At 44.8% G+C, this 17870-nt stretch overlaps 2 protein-coding genes across 5 annotated transcripts; one reads left to right on the forward strand and one right to left on the reverse strand.

The window, feature by feature from the left end:
* Positions 1–145: 145 nt before the first annotated feature.
* Positions 146–912, reverse strand: LOC121289644 (late histone H2B.L4-like). Its single transcript, XM_041209271.1, has 2 exons — positions 827–912; positions 146–455 (listed from the first exon to the last, which is right to left on the reverse strand). The coding sequence occupies exons 1-2, from the start codon at positions 910–912 to the stop codon at positions 146–148; spliced, it is 396 nt and encodes a 131-aa protein (XP_041065205.1).
* LOC121289797 (interferon-induced protein with tetratricopeptide repeats 5-like) lies at positions 683–14947 on the forward strand. Of its 4 annotated transcripts, XM_041209619.1 has the most exons (4): positions 683–1089; positions 7892–8143; positions 9367–9562; positions 12110–14947. In XM_041209619.1, the coding sequence occupies exons 3-4, from the start codon at positions 9558–9560 to the stop codon at positions 13599–13601; spliced, it is 1497 nt and encodes a 498-aa protein (XP_041065553.1). In that variant the 5' UTR covers positions 683–1089; positions 7892–8143; positions 9367–9557; the 3' UTR covers positions 13602–14947. The 4 variants fall into 4 exon arrangements, with proteins under 4 accessions (XP_041065553.1, XP_041065554.1, XP_041065555.1 ...); XM_041209620.1 differs by lacking the exon at positions 7892–8143; XM_041209621.1 differs by lacking the exon at positions 9367–9562 and having other exon boundaries at positions 684–1089.
* Positions 14948–17870: the final 2923 nt, after the last annotated feature.

Here is a 17870-nt window from a genome sequence, read left to right on the forward strand (position 1 = left end):
CACAATATCAGAGACCACCGGATTTCATAGAGACGCCCCCCTCCCCCATTTGAGAAGCGCCCCATTCCTCGATTTCAGAGCTCCCACAATTCTGGCCTCCTGATAAACAACAGTTCCACACAGTGGCTGCTGTCTGTGGCGATAGTCAATACTGGAGAAGCCACTGAGCATCAGGCGGAGAGTTTATACTCTTTAGAATGATCGATCGAAGCGGAGTTGGTGTATTGGTGACTGCTTTAGTGCCCTCGGAGATGGCGAATTTGGCCAATTCCCCTGGCAGCATGAAGTGGACGGTGATCTGGATCTCCCTGGCCGAGATGGTGTGGCGCTGGTTGTAGTGAATGAGGTGCAAGGGCTCGGAGGTGATGCGCTCGAAAATGTGAACAACGGAGGAATTCATGACACTTATGGCCTTGGACGAGATCCTGGTGGAAGTGTGGTCCTGGATCAGCAGCCTGTACACGTAAGAGGAATAGCTCTGCTTGCGAGAGTCCCTCCCTTCTTGGGCAGCTTCTTGGTGACTTTAGTCAGTGACTGTGTTAACGCCTTGTGGAACGCGCCGCCCTAACGCGCAACCCACACCACAGGCATTCCACTGGCCTTAGACCAACTCAAGTCAGCTCGGGGTGAGTTTACGGTGTCGCTGGATACATCGCTAGGGGAAATTGAAATGATTTGCCGGCTGCTGGAGGCTTTGCTCCCAGGGCAGAAACTCTCAATTCTCTCAGTTCCCAGTCATTCCAGGATGCTTGGGAAACTATTCTAAGCTCTAATTTTAACCCTGAGCACAAGCAGGAATGTTCTTCACTGACAACCAGGCACAAACCGCTGCAATTCCCTCCTGCCGCGCCCAAACTCCCCCGTCACCATTTTATCTCCCAGTTTTGAGGAATGGGCGGCTTCTATAATCATTTGACGAAAAGGCTGTGGTCAAGATTCACTTTCCAGTTTCAATTTCCACTTTCACTTTCAAGCAGCAATTCCTCGAAATCATGTGATTCGCGAAGCTATAAAAATATCTGAGGAGCCAAGTTTTATCCAGTGTTCCACTGCAATCAAACTCGGTACAACCCAGATCAACATCATGAGGTTAGTGATCGCAACACTTTACACAGCATGATTACATGCCTTGGCTGGTTAAATAATCGTTACAGTAATGTCCCAATATTAATGGGGAGACAGGACTTGGGGGGCAAGGTGGGGGACAGCGGGTCATGACACACTATAGTGGATGTGAGAATGACTGATGTCTACAGGGATTCCTCGTCATTTTACTTCCGAGTTTCATATTTTCAGCGCCTGTTAGATGGGAGTGAAGCGGACTCATTGGCGGGGTTTCACCGTGACTATTTAAAGAGCCAGTTCACATACGGGCAATAGGGGAGCAGGTTTGCACTTCGCTACATTGCGTTGGAAGAGGTACACACCAAATTATGGACTGCAGGAAGACAAAGCCTGCAGGCAGGTCTAATGAGGCGCCTCTGGATGCCTTTGGAATCCTCCGAGCAGCGCTTGTTACTCCAGCCCCTCTTGTCTTCGCGGCTGTGCTTTGTTGAGAATAACCGTTATCTCCCAGTAACCACTCACAGGGTCCTGAAGAGATTCAGCACTTGACATTCCTCCAATGCTAAAACCAACAATGTAGCTGCCTGGGAACCAGCACAAACTGGCAAGATGTGCTTCCTGTGATCACAGACCAACAGGACACTCAGTCTCGAGTGGAAGCCTTTTCTATACAGGAATCTGGCTAGCTGGTCTGTTGGTGCCCAGGTGCCTCTGTGGATCCAACTGATGATCCCCTGGACCTGAAGGAATCCATCACTGGTGACCAAGCCCAATGCCCTCTATGCCTGCACTGGTTCCTTACGGCTTCCTTTGCCAATGTCAGCTCCCCAGGTGATGCCAGCTTCCCTACATCCCTCGCACAAGTGTCGGCACTCACTGTTCACAATTGCAACCCTGTCAGCACCAGCAATGCCAACTCTGTGTTACTGTCTGAGCAGCTGAGCAATATTTCCTCTTTCTTAAATATGTTGACCATTAACCCCCATGACTCCCTGATATGTCCCAGACACTGCATGTTCCTCGCCGTTAAAAATTCTGCTGGTCAGAAACCTCTAAATAAGCTCTAAAATGAGCTCCGACAACCAGTTAATTGGAGGCTCTTGCTGCTCCCCCAGCCCCCACTCCCCCAGCCTCCCTTGGAAGATCACATTGAATTCCAGAGGCGCCAGACTCCAGTCAGACCCCTCAAACGTGATTCTCAATGTACACCTGCACACCACCTCTCCCCCATGGGCAATGGAACATCCAACACTTTCTCCCCAATCTATCTCCAACAGGGAACAGTCCTCCCTCCCAGTGAGAATGCATGCAGCAGTCCCGGCTAGGTTCCAAGAGGTGGTAGTGTGGAGCTATTAGTTGCACGGGTCATTACTGTCCAAATTCGGTGTACGTTTTTATAAGAGTCACTCTTCAGGAAGCTTCACTGGAACAATGCAGCAGGCCAAGGACGGACATTTGGGCATGAGTGCAGGGTGGAGTTGAAATGGCAAGCGACAGGGATGTCTGGGTCATGCTTGCCCTGGGTGATAACAGTGTGGAGAGTGAATTAAGAGTGGGGGAGAGGGACAGAGACCCCCAAACAGTGAATCAAACCAACACTAAAAAAAAGTGACATCACAGGAGAGCAGGCAGGTAATTGGCTGGTGAGTATTTCAGCTTTTAGCTTTCTTTTAGTTTTAATTAGCAGCTGAGTAATTATCATTTATTGATTATTATTAGATTAGTAACTTAAGGATAGGGGGACATTAAATAAATAATAAATGTGAAATAACAAAAAAAAGTGAGAGTTGAATGACTGTATAAAGAGTGGGAGTGGGAGTGGAGCGGCTGTATAAGGAGCGTGAACAGAGCGGCTGTATAGGTGATAGACTGTCCACCAAGATTCATTACAAGCTTACCGACTCCCACAGCTACCTCGACTACAGCTCCTCACACCCCGCTTCCTGTAAGGACTCCATCCCATTCTCTCAGCTCCTTCACCTCCGTCGCATCTGTTCTGATGATGTTACTTTCCAAAACAGTTTCTCTGACATGTCTTCCTTCTTCCTTAACCGAGGTTTTCCACCCATTGTGGTTGATAGGGCCCTCAACCGTGTCCGGCCCATCTCCCACGCATCCGCCCTCACACCTTCCTATCTCTTCTAGAACCATGATAGGATCCCCCTTGTCCTCATTTATCACAGCACAGCCTCCGCATTCAAAGGATCATCCTCCACCATTTCCGCCAACTCCAGCATGATGTCACCACCAAACACATTTTCCCTTCACCTCCCCCCACCCCTGGCGACATTCTGCAAGGATCGTTCCCTCCGGGACACCCTGGTCTACTCCTCCATCACCCCCTACACCTCAACCCCCTCCCACGGCACCTTCCCATGCAACCGCAGAAGGTGCAATACCTGCCCCTTTACTTCCCCTCTCCTCACCATCCAAGGGCCCAAAACTCTTTTCAAGTGAAGCAGCATTTCACTTGCACTTCCCTCAATTTAGTCTACTGCATTCGCTGCTCCCAATGGGGTTTCCTCTACATTAGAGAGACCAAACGCGGACTGGATGACCGCTTTTGCGGAACAACTTCGGTCTGTCTGCAAGCATGACCCAGAGCTCCCTGTCGCTTGCCATTTCAACACTCCACCCTGCTCTCATGCCCACATGTCTGTCCTTGGCCTGCTGCAATGTTCCAGTGAAGTTCAACGCAAAGTGGAGGAACAGCACCTCATCTTCCGACTAGGCACTTTACAGCCTTCTGGACTGAATATTGTGTTCAACAATTTTAGATCACGAACTCTCTCCTTCATCCCCACCCCCTTTCCGATCCCCCCTTTTTTCCAATAATTTATACAGATTTTTCATTTCCCACCTATTTCCATTATTTTTAAATGTATTTCCATCCATTGTTTTAACTCTACCTTTTAGCCTATTTTGATCCCTTCCCCCCACCCCAGCCCCACTAGGGCTATCTGTAATTCTTTCGAGTACAAGCCCGTTTTCATCTGTTTCAGATGAAGTTACATTGTTTCCCATTGTGAGATTTGAACTCTTGATCTTGGGGTTACAAACCCAGTACCATAACCACTTGGCTATTTAGACCAAGCTTAGGGCTATTTGTACCTTGCGCGTCCTGCTTTCTACCCTTAATATCACCTATTAGCACATTTCTTAGATAATATCACCACCTTCAACACCTCTTTGTCCTTTTGTCTATGACATCTTTTGGTTAACTTCACCTATCACCGGCCCTCTATCGATCTCCACCTGTCCCTCCCCCCCCCACCCCCCACCACCTTAAACCAGCTTATATTTCACATCTTTTCTATTTTTCTTAGTTCCGTTGAAGAGTCATATGGACTCAAAACATTAACTGTGTTCCTCTCTGTACATGCTGTGAGACCTGCTGAGTTTTTCCAGGTATTTTTATTTTTGTTTTGGATTTCCAGTATCTGCAGCTTTTTGCTTTCATAACAGCCTGACATAGTCATCCTCATGGAATCATACCTTACAGATAATGTCCCAGACACCACCATCACCATCCCACCAGCAGGACAGATCCAGCAGAGATAGCGGCACAGTAGTATACAGTCGGGAGGTGGAAGGGAGTTGCCCAGGGCGTCCTCAACATCAACTCCGGATCCCATAAAGTCTCATACATCAGGTCAGACATGGGCAAGGAAAATTCCTGCTGATTACCATGCATCGCCCTCCCTCAGCTGATGAATCAGTGCTCCTTCATGTTAAACATCACTTAGACTCATAGGAAGCACTGAGAGTGGCAAGGGTGCAGAATGTACTCTGGGTGGGTGACTTCAATGTCCAAAACCAAGAGTGGCTCGGTAGCACCACTACTGACTGAGTTGGCTGAGTCCTAAATAAGATAGCTGTTAGACTGGGTCTGTGGAACCAACAAGAGGGAAAAACATACTTGATCTCATCCTCACCAACCTGCCTGCCGCAGATGCAACTGTCCATGACAGTATCAGTAGGAGTGACCACCACACATTCATTGTGGAGACAAAGTCCCATCTTCACACTGAGGGTATCCTCCATCGTGCTGTGTGGCACAACCACCATACTAATTGGGATAGATTTTGAACAGGTTTAGCAACTCAAGACTGGGCATCCATGAGGCACTGTGGGCCATTAGCAGGAGCAGAATTGTACTCAAACACAATTTGTAACCTCATGGCCCAGCAAATCCCCCACTCTACCATTACCATCAAGCTAGGAGATCAACCCTGGTTCAATGAAGAGTGCAAGAGGGTATGCCAGGAGCAGCACCAGGCATACCTAAAAATGAGGTGTCAACCTGGTGAAGTTATAACACAGGACTACTTACGTACCAAACAGCATAAGCAGCAAGTGACAGACAGAACTAAGCAATCCCACAACCAATGGATCAGATCTAAGCTCTGCAGTCCTGCCACATCCAGTCGTGAATTGTAGTAGACAATCAAACTACTGTCTGGAGGAAGAGGCACCTAAAATATCCCCATCCTCAATGATGGAGGAGCCCAGCACAGCAGTGCAAAAGATATGGCTGAAGCATTCGCAACAATCTTCAGCCAGAAGTGCCGAGTGGATGATCTATCTCGGTCTCCTCCAGTGGTCCCCAGCATCACAGATGCCAGCCTTCAGCCAATTTGATTCATTCCACATGATATCAAGAAACGGCTGAAGGCACAGGATACTGCAAAGTCTATGGGCCCTGACAATATTCCAGCAATAGTACTGAAGACTTGTGTTCCAGAACCTGCCATGCCCGTAGCCAAGCTGTTCCAGTACAGCGACAACACTGGCATCTACCCGGCTGTGTAGAAAATTGCCCAGGTATGTCCTGTGCTCAAAAAGTAGGACAAATCCAACCCGGGCAATTACTGCCCCATCAGTCTACTCTCCATCATCAGTAAAGTAATGGAAGGGGTCATCAACAGTGCTATCAAGCGGCACTTGCTTAGCAATAACCTGCTCACTGGTGCCCAATTTGGGGTATGCCAGGGCCACTCAGCTCCTGACCTCATTACAGCTTTGGTTCAAACATGGACAAAAGAGAACTCCCGAGGTGAGGTGAGAGTGACTGCATTTGATATCAAGGTAGCATTGGACCGAGTGTGGCATTAAGGAGCCCTAGCATAACTGGAGTAAATGGGAATCAGGGCGAAAACTCTACACTGGTTGGAGTCATACCTAGCTCAAAGGAAGATGGTTGTGGTTATTGAAGGTCAGTCATCTCAGCTCCAGGACATCACTGCAGGAGTTCCTCAGGGTAGTGTCCTGGGCCCAATCATCTTCAGCTGCTTCATCAATGAACTTCCTTCTATCATCAAGTCAGAAGTGGGGATGTTCGCTGATTATTGCACAATGTTCAGCACCATTCGCGACTCCTCAGATACTGAAGCAGTCCAAGTTCAAATGCAGAAAGTCCTGGACAATATTCAGGCTTGGGCTGACAAGTGGATTCGTGCCACACAAGTGTCAGCCAATGACCATCTCCAACAAGAGGGAATCCAACCATTGCCTTGATGTTCAATGGCATTACCATCACTGAATCCCCCGCTATCAACATCCTGGGGGTTACCATTGACCAAAAACTGAACTGGACTAGCCATATAAATACTGTGGCTACAAGAGCAGATCAGAGGCTAGGAATCGTGCAACGAGTAACTCACCTCCTGACTCCCCAAAGCCTGTCCACCATCTACAAGGCACAAGTCAGGAGTGTAATGGAATACTCCCCAATTGCCTGGATGAGCGCAGCTTCCACAACGCTCCAGAAGCTGGACACCGTCCAGGACAAAGCAGTCCACTTGATTGGCACCACATCCACAAACATTCACTCCCTCCACCACTGACGCACAGTAGCAGCAGTGTGTACCATCTACAAGATACACTGCAGGAATTCACCAAGGCTCCTCCGACAGCACCTTCCAAACCCATGACCACTACCATCTAGAAGAACAAGGGGAACAGATAGATGGGAACACCACCATCTGGAAGTTCCCCTCCAAGTCACTCACCATCCTGACTTGGAAATATATCGCCGTTCCTTCAGTGTTGCTAGGTCAAAATCATGGAACTCCCTAACAGCATTGTGGGTGTACCTACACCACATGGACTGCAAGAAGGCAGCTCACCACCACCTTCTCACGGGCAACTAGGGATGGGCAATGAATGCTGGCCCAGCCAGCGAAGCCACATCCCGTGAATGAATAAAAGAAAGTCATACTTTACTGAATTCTAGATTAGTTTCAGATAGCAATCACTTTTGAATAGCAACATTCTCATTTCCACATATCAATCAGTCTCTCAACATGTCATTATTGAAGTTTTGAACTCACAATATTCCGTTAATCACTTTAAAGCCCCTAAAAAGCCAGCAATTGCCTCTCCTGGAAGCCCATTCCTCAAATTGAATTTAAAACACTGCACAGTGACTGAGGGCTTTGGCTTCAGGTGATTTTTTACAATGTTTACTAACTTGTCGAAAGTCTACAAGTTGGGGGTGTTAGGTGACGTGAGGCTGCAGATCAGCCCATATGTTTTGCCATTGCATGTGGACAAAAGAATCACCCTCTTCTTGTCCTCCCCTGCGATGTTGTTAGCGGTAAAGAAGAATGCTGGGCATTCGACATAATGAGACCAGTCATCAGAAACGGGGTCAAATGGTTCAAGATGCCCAATCCGCAGCATGCTCGATGACGAAGGAGACTGCAATTTCAAACCGCTTTCAATGTAGTGGCAAAGTAACGTAGCTGGCTTACCGCGGCTTTCTTGATTGCCGTCAATTGATCTGGTTTATCCTTGTCACCAGTTCTTGTTTTTGGTTTTTCAGGTTCATTTTGTCCGGCGAACACTAGCTGCACCCCTGATATTAACACATTAGTTGGTGCTTGAAACAACACAGGCAGACAGACTGATTAACTGAACAAATACTGGTGGTTTATTGGAACTAAGAACAGAGCACGAACACCATGTGTGTTTCTTCAATCACTTCCAGCTCTAGACTTACACTTACCCAAGTACCTGCATTGTGTAGCGATTGGTCAATACAGTCACATGGTCAAGTAACTACATTCTCTTAAAGGTATATAGCACTGCACTTTACCACAAGTACCCTAATAGAATTTCCCGGCTGATTATTATCATGATTAGCTTCTTGCCTGAAGACATTCCCTGGGATTTTAAACAAAGCAGAGCTTATTTAACCTCATACAAAAACAAAAATAGCTGGAAAAACTCAGCAGGTTTGACAGCATCTGCAGAGAGAAATACAGTTAATGTTTCGAATCCGTATAACTCTTCATCAGAACTAAAGAAAAATAGAAATGAGGTGAAATATAAGCTGGTTGAGGGGGGTGGGACAGGTAGAGCTGGATAGAGGGCCAGTGATAGGTGGACGCAAAGAAGAGATTGCCAAAGATTATATAGACAAAAGGACAAAGGGGTGTTGATGGTGGTGATACCTGCTGAGTTTTTCCAGCTATTTTTGTTTCTGTTTCCGATTTCCAGCATCCGCAATATTTTGCTTTTATTTAACCTCATGCCTGGTGACATTCCCCTTAGAGTAATAATTGCTAAGTGTGTGGTGATTCTTTGAGAAAGGACATAAAGCTGAGGTTACCTATGCTTAACATTTCCCATCTTTTACTAGCCTTCTGTTGTCTTTGTAGTTCCATTTCAACCTTTTGCACAGATTCTTCAGTCACCTGCACAGGGTATAAGGGATCTCCTCTTCATGTGTGCTCAGGATCTTCCCCTTCTCCCACAGCTCATTTCTTTCTCTCTGTATATCTCATAGTGTTGAGGACCTGTGAATGGTGCATATACTTTCCCCAATATGAATGCATGCATCCCATGATAAGATATGGAGGTACATTGCTCCTTCAAGTGACATGTCCTTGTAGACTTGTTGCAGCTCTTGTGTCAAGCAATATCAGTTAGAATAGTGATTTTGAGGAAAGTAATGGGTGATTTTTTAAAGGTTTTGTTTTTCAGAAGTGAGTATTCTTCTCAGACCCAGATTGTGAGAGAGAATATGAAAGGGAAAGATGCGAGTGAAGGTTCTGAGAGTGTTAGAGGATGCATCAACCAGGGCTAACAAATACTTTCCATTGAAGCAAATTGAATAATTGTGTTCAAAAGACAATTCTGGAAGTAGCTGACTGAGGAGGCAGGGTTGAAGTCAACAAAAAAGTTTGGGCCATTTGCCCATGATCTTTATTGGCTCCATGGAGTTCTTTGATAAAACAAAGTTGGTGTCTATAAATAAAAACATTGATATTCAGTTTCCTTTTCGCTTCTGGGTAGAAACCTTGGTTTCACTGCAACAGTTTTAGTTCCGATTCACATTCATGAAATCATCTTAAAGCAATTAATGACGGAGTTGATAAATAGCTGTAAAATGTAACACACCAAACACTCTTCGCGATCAGCTTACCATTACAAGTCGAGTTGAAGTTGAAACGAGAATCCAACGCATTTTCCACCTGATCAGAAATATGAGGTAAAGATCATTGGAATTTCTCTAGTATTGAAATTTGTGTGCAGAATATTGAACAAGGAGTTTGTTTTTCGGGAAGAAACTAGCGTACATTTCAAAGCAGTGAAAATGTGTAGAGTTGGTCACAGTGGGGAGGGTGTGGTGCTAACCAAGACTGGTGATCATCAGAAAATGAGGCAGTGGGCAGATCTTTTTAAAATTTATATTGGTTAATAATTCAAATTAAAATTAAACTTACTGTCCAATCAGACTTCATTAAGCATATAAAGTTAAATTTTAATATTTATAATTGCATCCAGTAAACATCCTCAGGTTATATGTAGACTTTCAAGAAGTGAAGCTGTGTTCCATTGGCAATCTATAAGAGTTTTACTCATGTAAAATGGTGATATTCAGCATTTACAGGGGTATAAATGAAAGCAATTAGAAATATAAATCAAAAGGAGAGTATAGCATGAACTGGGATGGACAGGGGCGAATGTAGTATGGAATATACAGAAGAGTTCCAGCTCAAAGTGGGTAGGAGAAGGGAAAGTGCCTGCTGAAATTGAGAATGAGTGTGGGGAAGATGAAAAGATAGGTCTGATAGTTTGAAATAATAGCAGAAAGCCACGATGAACTGGGTGAAGGGGTAAGAAAGGCAGCGAGGGTTGAGGGGGGAAGGGAGAAGAGTGTTTAAATGAACAAGAGGCAGTTGGAGTAGAGAATGAACTGGGATGGCTGGGGGATGAAGTGAGTCTACGGGAATTGAACAGGAAGGAAGCAAGAAAGAATTGTGTCAATGTAACACCTTATCACACCTCACAGGAATGTCCCAAAGTGTCTCACAATCAATGAATTATTTTGAAATGTAGTTTGTAGGTAATGTGGCAGTTCCCTGCCCCTCCCCCTTCCCCCACTCCAATCAACCCTCCCCAAACTGATACTCCACAGCCCACCGAGGTCCCACCCACTGCCTCAGCTTGTGGTGGGCTTACTTGGTCCTGCAGCATTCAGCGACTATTGCCTCTATCCCTCCCTCTAGAGTCCTTTCCCACTTTACTCAGTTAACTTAAGGGGAAATGCTGTACAACACATTTGTGTCTTTTGGCATATGGACATCAGTAGTGGTGACCTGCCTCTTGAGCTGCTCGTCCACCCCCAGTGCTGTGACTTAAGGCAAGGTAAAGACTTTGGGACTTTGACCCAGCCACAATTCAGGAAAACGATATAGTTCCAAGTTAGGATGGTTTGCGACTTTGAAGGCCACATGCAGGTGTTATGTTCCCATGTCCTTTTAAATGGTAGAGGTATAGGTTTTAGAAGGTGCTGTCAAAGGAGCCTTGGTGAGTTGCTGTGATGCATCTAGTAGGTGGTACACACTGCTGCCACTGTATGGCTGAATGTTTAAAGTGGTGCATGCAGAAGGAGTTGGGTGGGGGCTAGTTGGGTTGCAATCAAGTGGGCTGCTTTGTCCTGGATGTTTTGAGTTTTTTTAGTGTTGTTAGTGCTGCACTTATCTAGACAAGTCGACAGTATTCCATCATGCTCCTGACCTGTGCCTTGGAGATGGACTTTAAAGAATTAACAGGCAAGTTACTTGCCACCTGCTCTTGTGAGCTGGATTTTGTGGGGACAGTGTTTCTTGCCCTCCCCCCACACATTTCCCCACCCACCCAGTAGACAAGTCAGTCACAAAATGACCAACTTTAAAAAAGGTAGCCCTCAGCACAATTACACAGCGGGTGGACTTAACAAGATGGAAGTGAGTCTTTGACTCTTCTGGGAGCTGCTGCCAATCTGTATTCTGGAGTGAGGTGATTCCAGGCTTTTTGGGCGTAGAGGAATGGGGCACCCTAGGGAGGAGTGGGAAGGGGTCAGCTTTTGGGGGTCAGGGGAGGGACAAACGGGGAGGTACCATCTTGGGGGGCATGCCTCTCATGCACACAGGACACCCCCACCCACGAAGGACGAACAATGATCTTTTTGACCAGATAGAGCATATAAATGGCACACAGCTTCTGGACAAACTATATACATACACCAATCTACACTTTGAACTGTCTGCTTGTACATAAATTCAAGGGGTCTCTGTATTGTGTTAATAAGTTGTCTTTCATCGCTAATTAATCTTGCTTTGCAGTAACACTTTTCCAAATAATCAAGCCTCTTGTCCTAAATTTCTCCCCTTTCTGGGATCAACCACCCTCCACACCTTCCACCACCCAGCCCACAAACCTGATTTGCCCCCTGCTGACTACAAAGGAGACTTTCTGGTCTTTAGATTGCTCATCTGACTGGAAATGAGAGGGGGGGTGCTTTAGAATTAGTGCTCACAATTGAGTGAGGAGGCTCCTATTTCATAATGGATTGAAAGAATAACACTGAGATGTATTGTATAAATGCACCAAACAGATTAAGTAATTCAATTAGTGCTCCTGTTCATTAAGAGTGGAGGTGGTTGTAGCATTACTATGTGGTGACTAACTGGCCAGGATCTAATACAATAGCTAGCATGACAACCAAGAATAAACAGAGCAAAAGTTTTGTAATCATAACCTTTTCGTTTAGCATGTCTGTGTGCAGTAACGTACAGAAGGATTTGTTGAAAGTGAAGCTCGATTGGCTTCAATGTCACTTCACGTGGGTTCCACAGAAAGAAAACATTGACTTGGATGATATGAAGCAAAGATTAGAAGATTCAATACAGCTTGATATGCAATATCAAGCCAGGTCTTACAACCAACTTGCTTTTGTAAACTGTCTGCAAGGAAACTATGAAGAGGCCATTCAAAACTTAAAGGAAGCTGAAAGATTTCTTAGGGAGAATCATGAAGATGAATTTGAAAAAAAAAACATCATCAGCTATGGAAACTATGCCTGGGTATATTATTACATGGGACAACTGACAGAGGCTCAGTACTACCTCGACAAGCTGGAGGAGATCTGTAAACAATTTCCTGATGGCTCTCAGTATACAGCAATGATTCCTGAAGTATATGGAGAGAAGGGTTGGGCACTGTTGAGTTGTACTAGTCAATATTATGAAGAGGCAATGGAATGTTTTAAAAAGGCCCTGGAGGAAGATCCGGAGAACACGGAATGGAATATTGGCTATGCGACTGTTCTGTTTCGCCTGGAATGGTTTCCTGGTACTCCAGAGAGTCAAGGGCCCAGTGAATCAATAAAACAGTTGAGGCGTGTGCTGGAGCTTGATCCAGATCACACTGTAGCCATGGTGCTGTTGGCTCTAAAACTACAACAGTTCAATAAAATGGAGGAAGCACTTCAATTAGTCAAACAAGCATTGCATAAGTCCCCTGATCTTCCGTATGTGCTTCGTTATGCAGCAAAATTTTACAGAACGAAAGGAGATGTGGAAAAAGCTGTGGAGATGCTGAAGAAAGCATTAGAAATTACTCCACATTCTACCTTCTTACACCATCAAATAGGTCAGTGCTACAGAACCAAACTGAATCCACTGATGAAATATCGAGGCAGTAAAGATCCTCACAATCCTGCTTTTCAACAGAAAGACAAATTGATCAACCAATGCAAGTATCATTTTCAAAAGGCTTTTAAGAACCGACCACTAACAGCTATAAAAGCCCAACTGGATTTTGCAGGAATATGTTTATTAAATGAAGAATATCTCAAAGCAAAGGAGATCTACAACCAGTTACTGAAATTGGAAGGCATTCGTCCAGAAAATAAGCAGGCAATATGTTTACAGGCGGGCTTATTTGAACTAAATTACAAACATTCTGAATCAAATGCCATCACCCATTTTCTGGAAGGAATGAAAGTCAATTATGACTCAATACATCAGAAAAGGTGTCGAGAAAACTTGGAGATGATAGCAGCAAGATGGCTTCGCAGGAACCCAAGAGAAAGCAAGGCCTTTGGTGTTTTTGGGTTCCTGCACCAGCTGGATGGTGAGAGATGTGAAGCTATTAAATGCTTTGAAAAGGCCTTGGAGTTTGATCCTGACAATAAAGAATATCTAAATGCTCTTTGTGAATTAAGCCTTTCCATCGAAGACAACAATGACTTTCCCAACTAAAACTAAACACATTTTGAAAACTGCATTAACGACACTGATCTATAAACAGGTTCAGTGGGACACATTTTCATTTATATTCTATTGGCAACTTTATTCAAATGAGCATTTCACTCATGTTTGCTTAATTTTCAAACCATAATCTTATTGTAATTATTCTAAATCCTTGTGCTTCATTCAGGATTATTAACCATATGGGTGAACTCACCAAATAGCATTTATTTCTGTATCATAAGAGCTTTTGCTGAGCGGGAAAGAAACAAAATGAGATAGGATTTGGGGATTTAGAGATAATTGAGCTAAGTGGACAGAGCCACAATAATTCTTTATGAATTATATGAACTTGTGTAAGACAATAATAAACTTAACATGGGCCTGATTTTAACTCCAGATGCATTTTGGGTAAGTGGTGAGGGGATCTGGAAACTCACTGGTTTCTGTACATACCGGGTCCAGGTCCAGGACAGAGCTGGCAGTGCAGTCGGGGCCCAATGATGTCACCAGACCCCAGTCTGCACACGTTAACGAGGACCCCGCCCACTTTGGGTGAGCAGTTTAGCCCAGTTTCCAGCAAGTGGGTAGATTTAAAATCAGCACCATCAAGTTCTAATGTAACCTAGATAACTGGGTAGAAATATGTACACTGGTGTCCAAATATAGATGAAAAATGTGTTTTGTTTGGATCATCACCTGGTTAATGATTTTAGTCGGAAAACATTATAGCTGGAGTTACAATAAGCTTCAGTGCACTTTGACCATATGACTTATACTCTTTTTATGGTGATAACAATATCCAATGCAGCCTGTAGACGGTATAATAAAACCAGTCTGCTACCCTATCTTTCACTTGCTGCCTCTTCGCAGAAAAGTTCCCATTGGGTTAAAGGCTTTCCATATGTGACAGCTGGGAAAGGACCAACAATCACTGCAGACCCTTAAAATAAATCAACAGCTTGATTCTGTTGCTTGGAGGATTTGTTGAGAAATGAACGGATTCCCACCCAGAGCTTTCATTCAGATCTCGGCCTCTGTCACTAGGAGTCTCCCTGTCCGGTAACTTGTCAGCTTCACCAACTCTTCATCAAACCATCCGAGTCCCTCATTGGCCAATACAGAGCAGCTTGGACAACACCCAGAAAAGACCATTTTCTACAGTCTGTCACCATCTCAGTGAAGGAAAAAGCAGTGAACAAGGGAAGGATAAAGGATATAAAAAATGATTAAATTCAGTGAAAAAGAATAAAATGCAATAGCTACAGGTACCAATTCTCTAAACAGAGGTTTCAGTTGTAATTGTATAATCAGAGATTGAATAGAAAATAACCAATAAAATGAAGCCATGGCTAAGATTTTTTCTGTGATGCTGATTTCAGTGAATGAGAATGGTTTGTGTGGTACAGAATATGATGGGGATAAGATCTGCACGCTAATTTCTGACAGTAATGTTTATGGTCTACATGAATGCAGGCCCCACAACACTCATGAAGCTTGATAGTGTCCAGGACAAAGCAGCCCACTTGATTGGTACCCAAATCACAAACATTCACTCCCTCCACCACCGATGCACAGTAGCAGCAGTGTGTACCATCTGCAAGATGCACTGCAGGAATTCACCAAGGCTGCTTTGACAACACTTTCCAAACCCACAACTTCTCCCACCCAGAAGGATAAGGAATTATTTTAACTCCAGATGAGTTTTGGGTAAGTGGTGAGGGGATCTGGAAACTCACTGGTTTCTGTACATACCGGGTCCAGGTCCAGGACAGAGCTGGCAGTGCAGTCGGGGCGCAATGATGTCACCAGACCCCAATCTGCACACGTTAACGAGGACCCCGCCCACTTTGGGTGAGCAGTTTAGCCCAGTTTCCAGCAAGTGGGTAGGTTTAAAATCAGCACCATAAAGCACCATCAGAATGGAGCAGATAAATGGAAGCACCACCACTTGGCAGATCCCCCTCAAGCCACACACCATCCTGACTTAGAAATATATCACCATTCCTCACTGTCGCTGGGTCAAAATCCTGGAATTCCCACCCTAACAGCACTGTAGGTGTACCTACACCACATGGACTGCAGCAGTTCAAGAAGGCAGCTCACCATCACCTTCTCAAGGACAACTAGGGTTGGGCAATAAATGCTGGCCTATCCAGCGACACCAAAATCCCATGAATGAACAAAAACAAAAGATTTTTATGAACGACATTTCACACATTTCATTCAGGTCAACACATAGCAACTTGGGCACAAGTTACAAAATTCCATTTTGAGATTGGCATTTGGATATTGAGATTTAGCCTCTCGGCTAAAGTTAGACACTGTAAAGAGATGAACGCTAAGATGAAAGCGAGGTGAAAAGCAATTAAAACTTTATCAATACAAACACAGATTCTATCAACAGAAGTCACACATGTCGATAATACTTGCCTCCTGGAACTCAGACTGCAATGGTTCTCTGCCAGTGAGGATGGTTTCCAATCTCCATTTGTCTCTTTGATAATTTTTTAAAGGCAATTGGCAGAATCATTCCAGAATTTCACTGAGCGAAGTGGCTGCAGAGATAGTGGAGGCATTAGTCAAAATATTCCAGAACTCACTGGATTCCGGGAGGGTCCCAGCGGATTGGAAAACCGCTAATATGATGCCCCTGTCCAAGAAGGGAGGGAGACAAAAAACAGGAAACTATAGGCCAGTCAGCCTAACATCTGTCATTGGCAAAATGCTAGAGTCCATTATTAAGCAAGAATTGGTTAACACCGAAGACAGAGAGTCGGGATTAATGTGTCTTTTTCAGGTTGGAAAAACATGACTAATGGAGTGCCACAAGGATCAGTCCTAGGGCCTCAATTATTTACTATCTATATTAATGACTTGGAGGAGGGGGCAGAGTGTAATGTATCCAAATTTGCTGATGATGCAAAAATAGGTGGGAAGCCATGTTGTGATGAGGATGTAGGAATCTGCAAGGGGATATAGAAACATTGAGTGAATGGGCAAGCAAAAGCTTGGCAGATGGAGTTTAAGGTAGGAAAATATGAGGACATGCACTTTGGTAGGAAGAATCAAAAGGCAGACTATTATTTAGATGGAGAGAGACTCCAAAAAAGTGCAGCACAGAGGGATCTGGGTGTTCTTATGCATGAAACACAGAAAGTTGGCATGCAGGTGCAGCAAGTAATTAAGAAGGCAAATGGAACTTTGGCCAGTATTGCTAGTGGGTTGGAGTTTAAAAATAGGGAAATCTTGTTACAACTGTATAGGATGGCATAGGGTGTTGGTGAGGCCTGGAGTAATGTGTACAGTTTAAGAAAGGATATACTGGCATTGGAGACTGTTCACTAAGCTGATTCCTGGGATGAAGCGGTTGACTTATCAAGAACAGCTAAACAGGTTAGGTTTTATTCATTAGAGTTTGGAAGAATGAGGGGTGATCTTATTGAAATGTACAAGATTCTGAGGGGGCTTGACGGTAGATGTTGAGAAGATGTTACCATTGGTGGGGGAATCTCGAACTATGGGACATAGTTACAGAATAAGGGGACATTAATTTTAAACTGAGATGCGAAGGAATTTCTTCTCTCAGAGGGTAGTGAATGTCTGGAATTTTGTTCCCCAGAGAGTTGTGGAGGCTAGATCACAAAGTGTTTAAAGAGGAGGTAGATAGATTTTTGACATATTGGTGAGTTGGCACGAAAGAGGAGTTGAGGCCTGGGGCAGATCAGCCATGATCTTAGTGAATGGCGGGGCAGTCTTGAGGGGCTAAATGACCTACTCCTGGTCCTATTTCTTATGCTCTTAAGTGTGGTGGTGGGCGTGAAAAGTGACCTTTTACCCACCGGCCACAATGGATGGTTTTTTGTGCTGTATCATCTGCATCCCAACTCATTAATTAGGCAGAAACAGGAAACACACTGTCTTGCTGACCTCTGAATCACCGCCACACTGTTACATCACTCCAGCTGCCAAATCTAAACCGCAGCTGTGCACACATTTCTCAATGTTTGCAGCCCAGGACTGCATCAGTGAAGACATGGCCCTGAAAGCCAAGAAGAGTTCAGTGACCTGTCACTGGAATGCCTTTTGAAGGCCCGCCGTGATGTCCTCCGGCCCCGCTCTGGACAGCGAAGGTCCAGCAATCTCACCACTCCATCTTGGGAGGTGATGGAACTGGTGGTCAGTGCCAACACTGTCCAGAAGAGGTTGGCCATCCAATGCGGAAAGAAGATGAATGATCTCACCTGTGCAGCCAAGGTAAGGCAACCATATCATCATTCT

Source organism: Carcharodon carcharias, chromosome 17, assembly GCF_017639515.1.
Source record: "Carcharodon carcharias isolate sCarCar2 chromosome 17, sCarCar2.pri, whole genome shotgun sequence".
NCBI lineage: Eukaryota > Metazoa > Chordata > Chondrichthyes > Lamniformes > Lamnidae > Carcharodon > Carcharodon carcharias.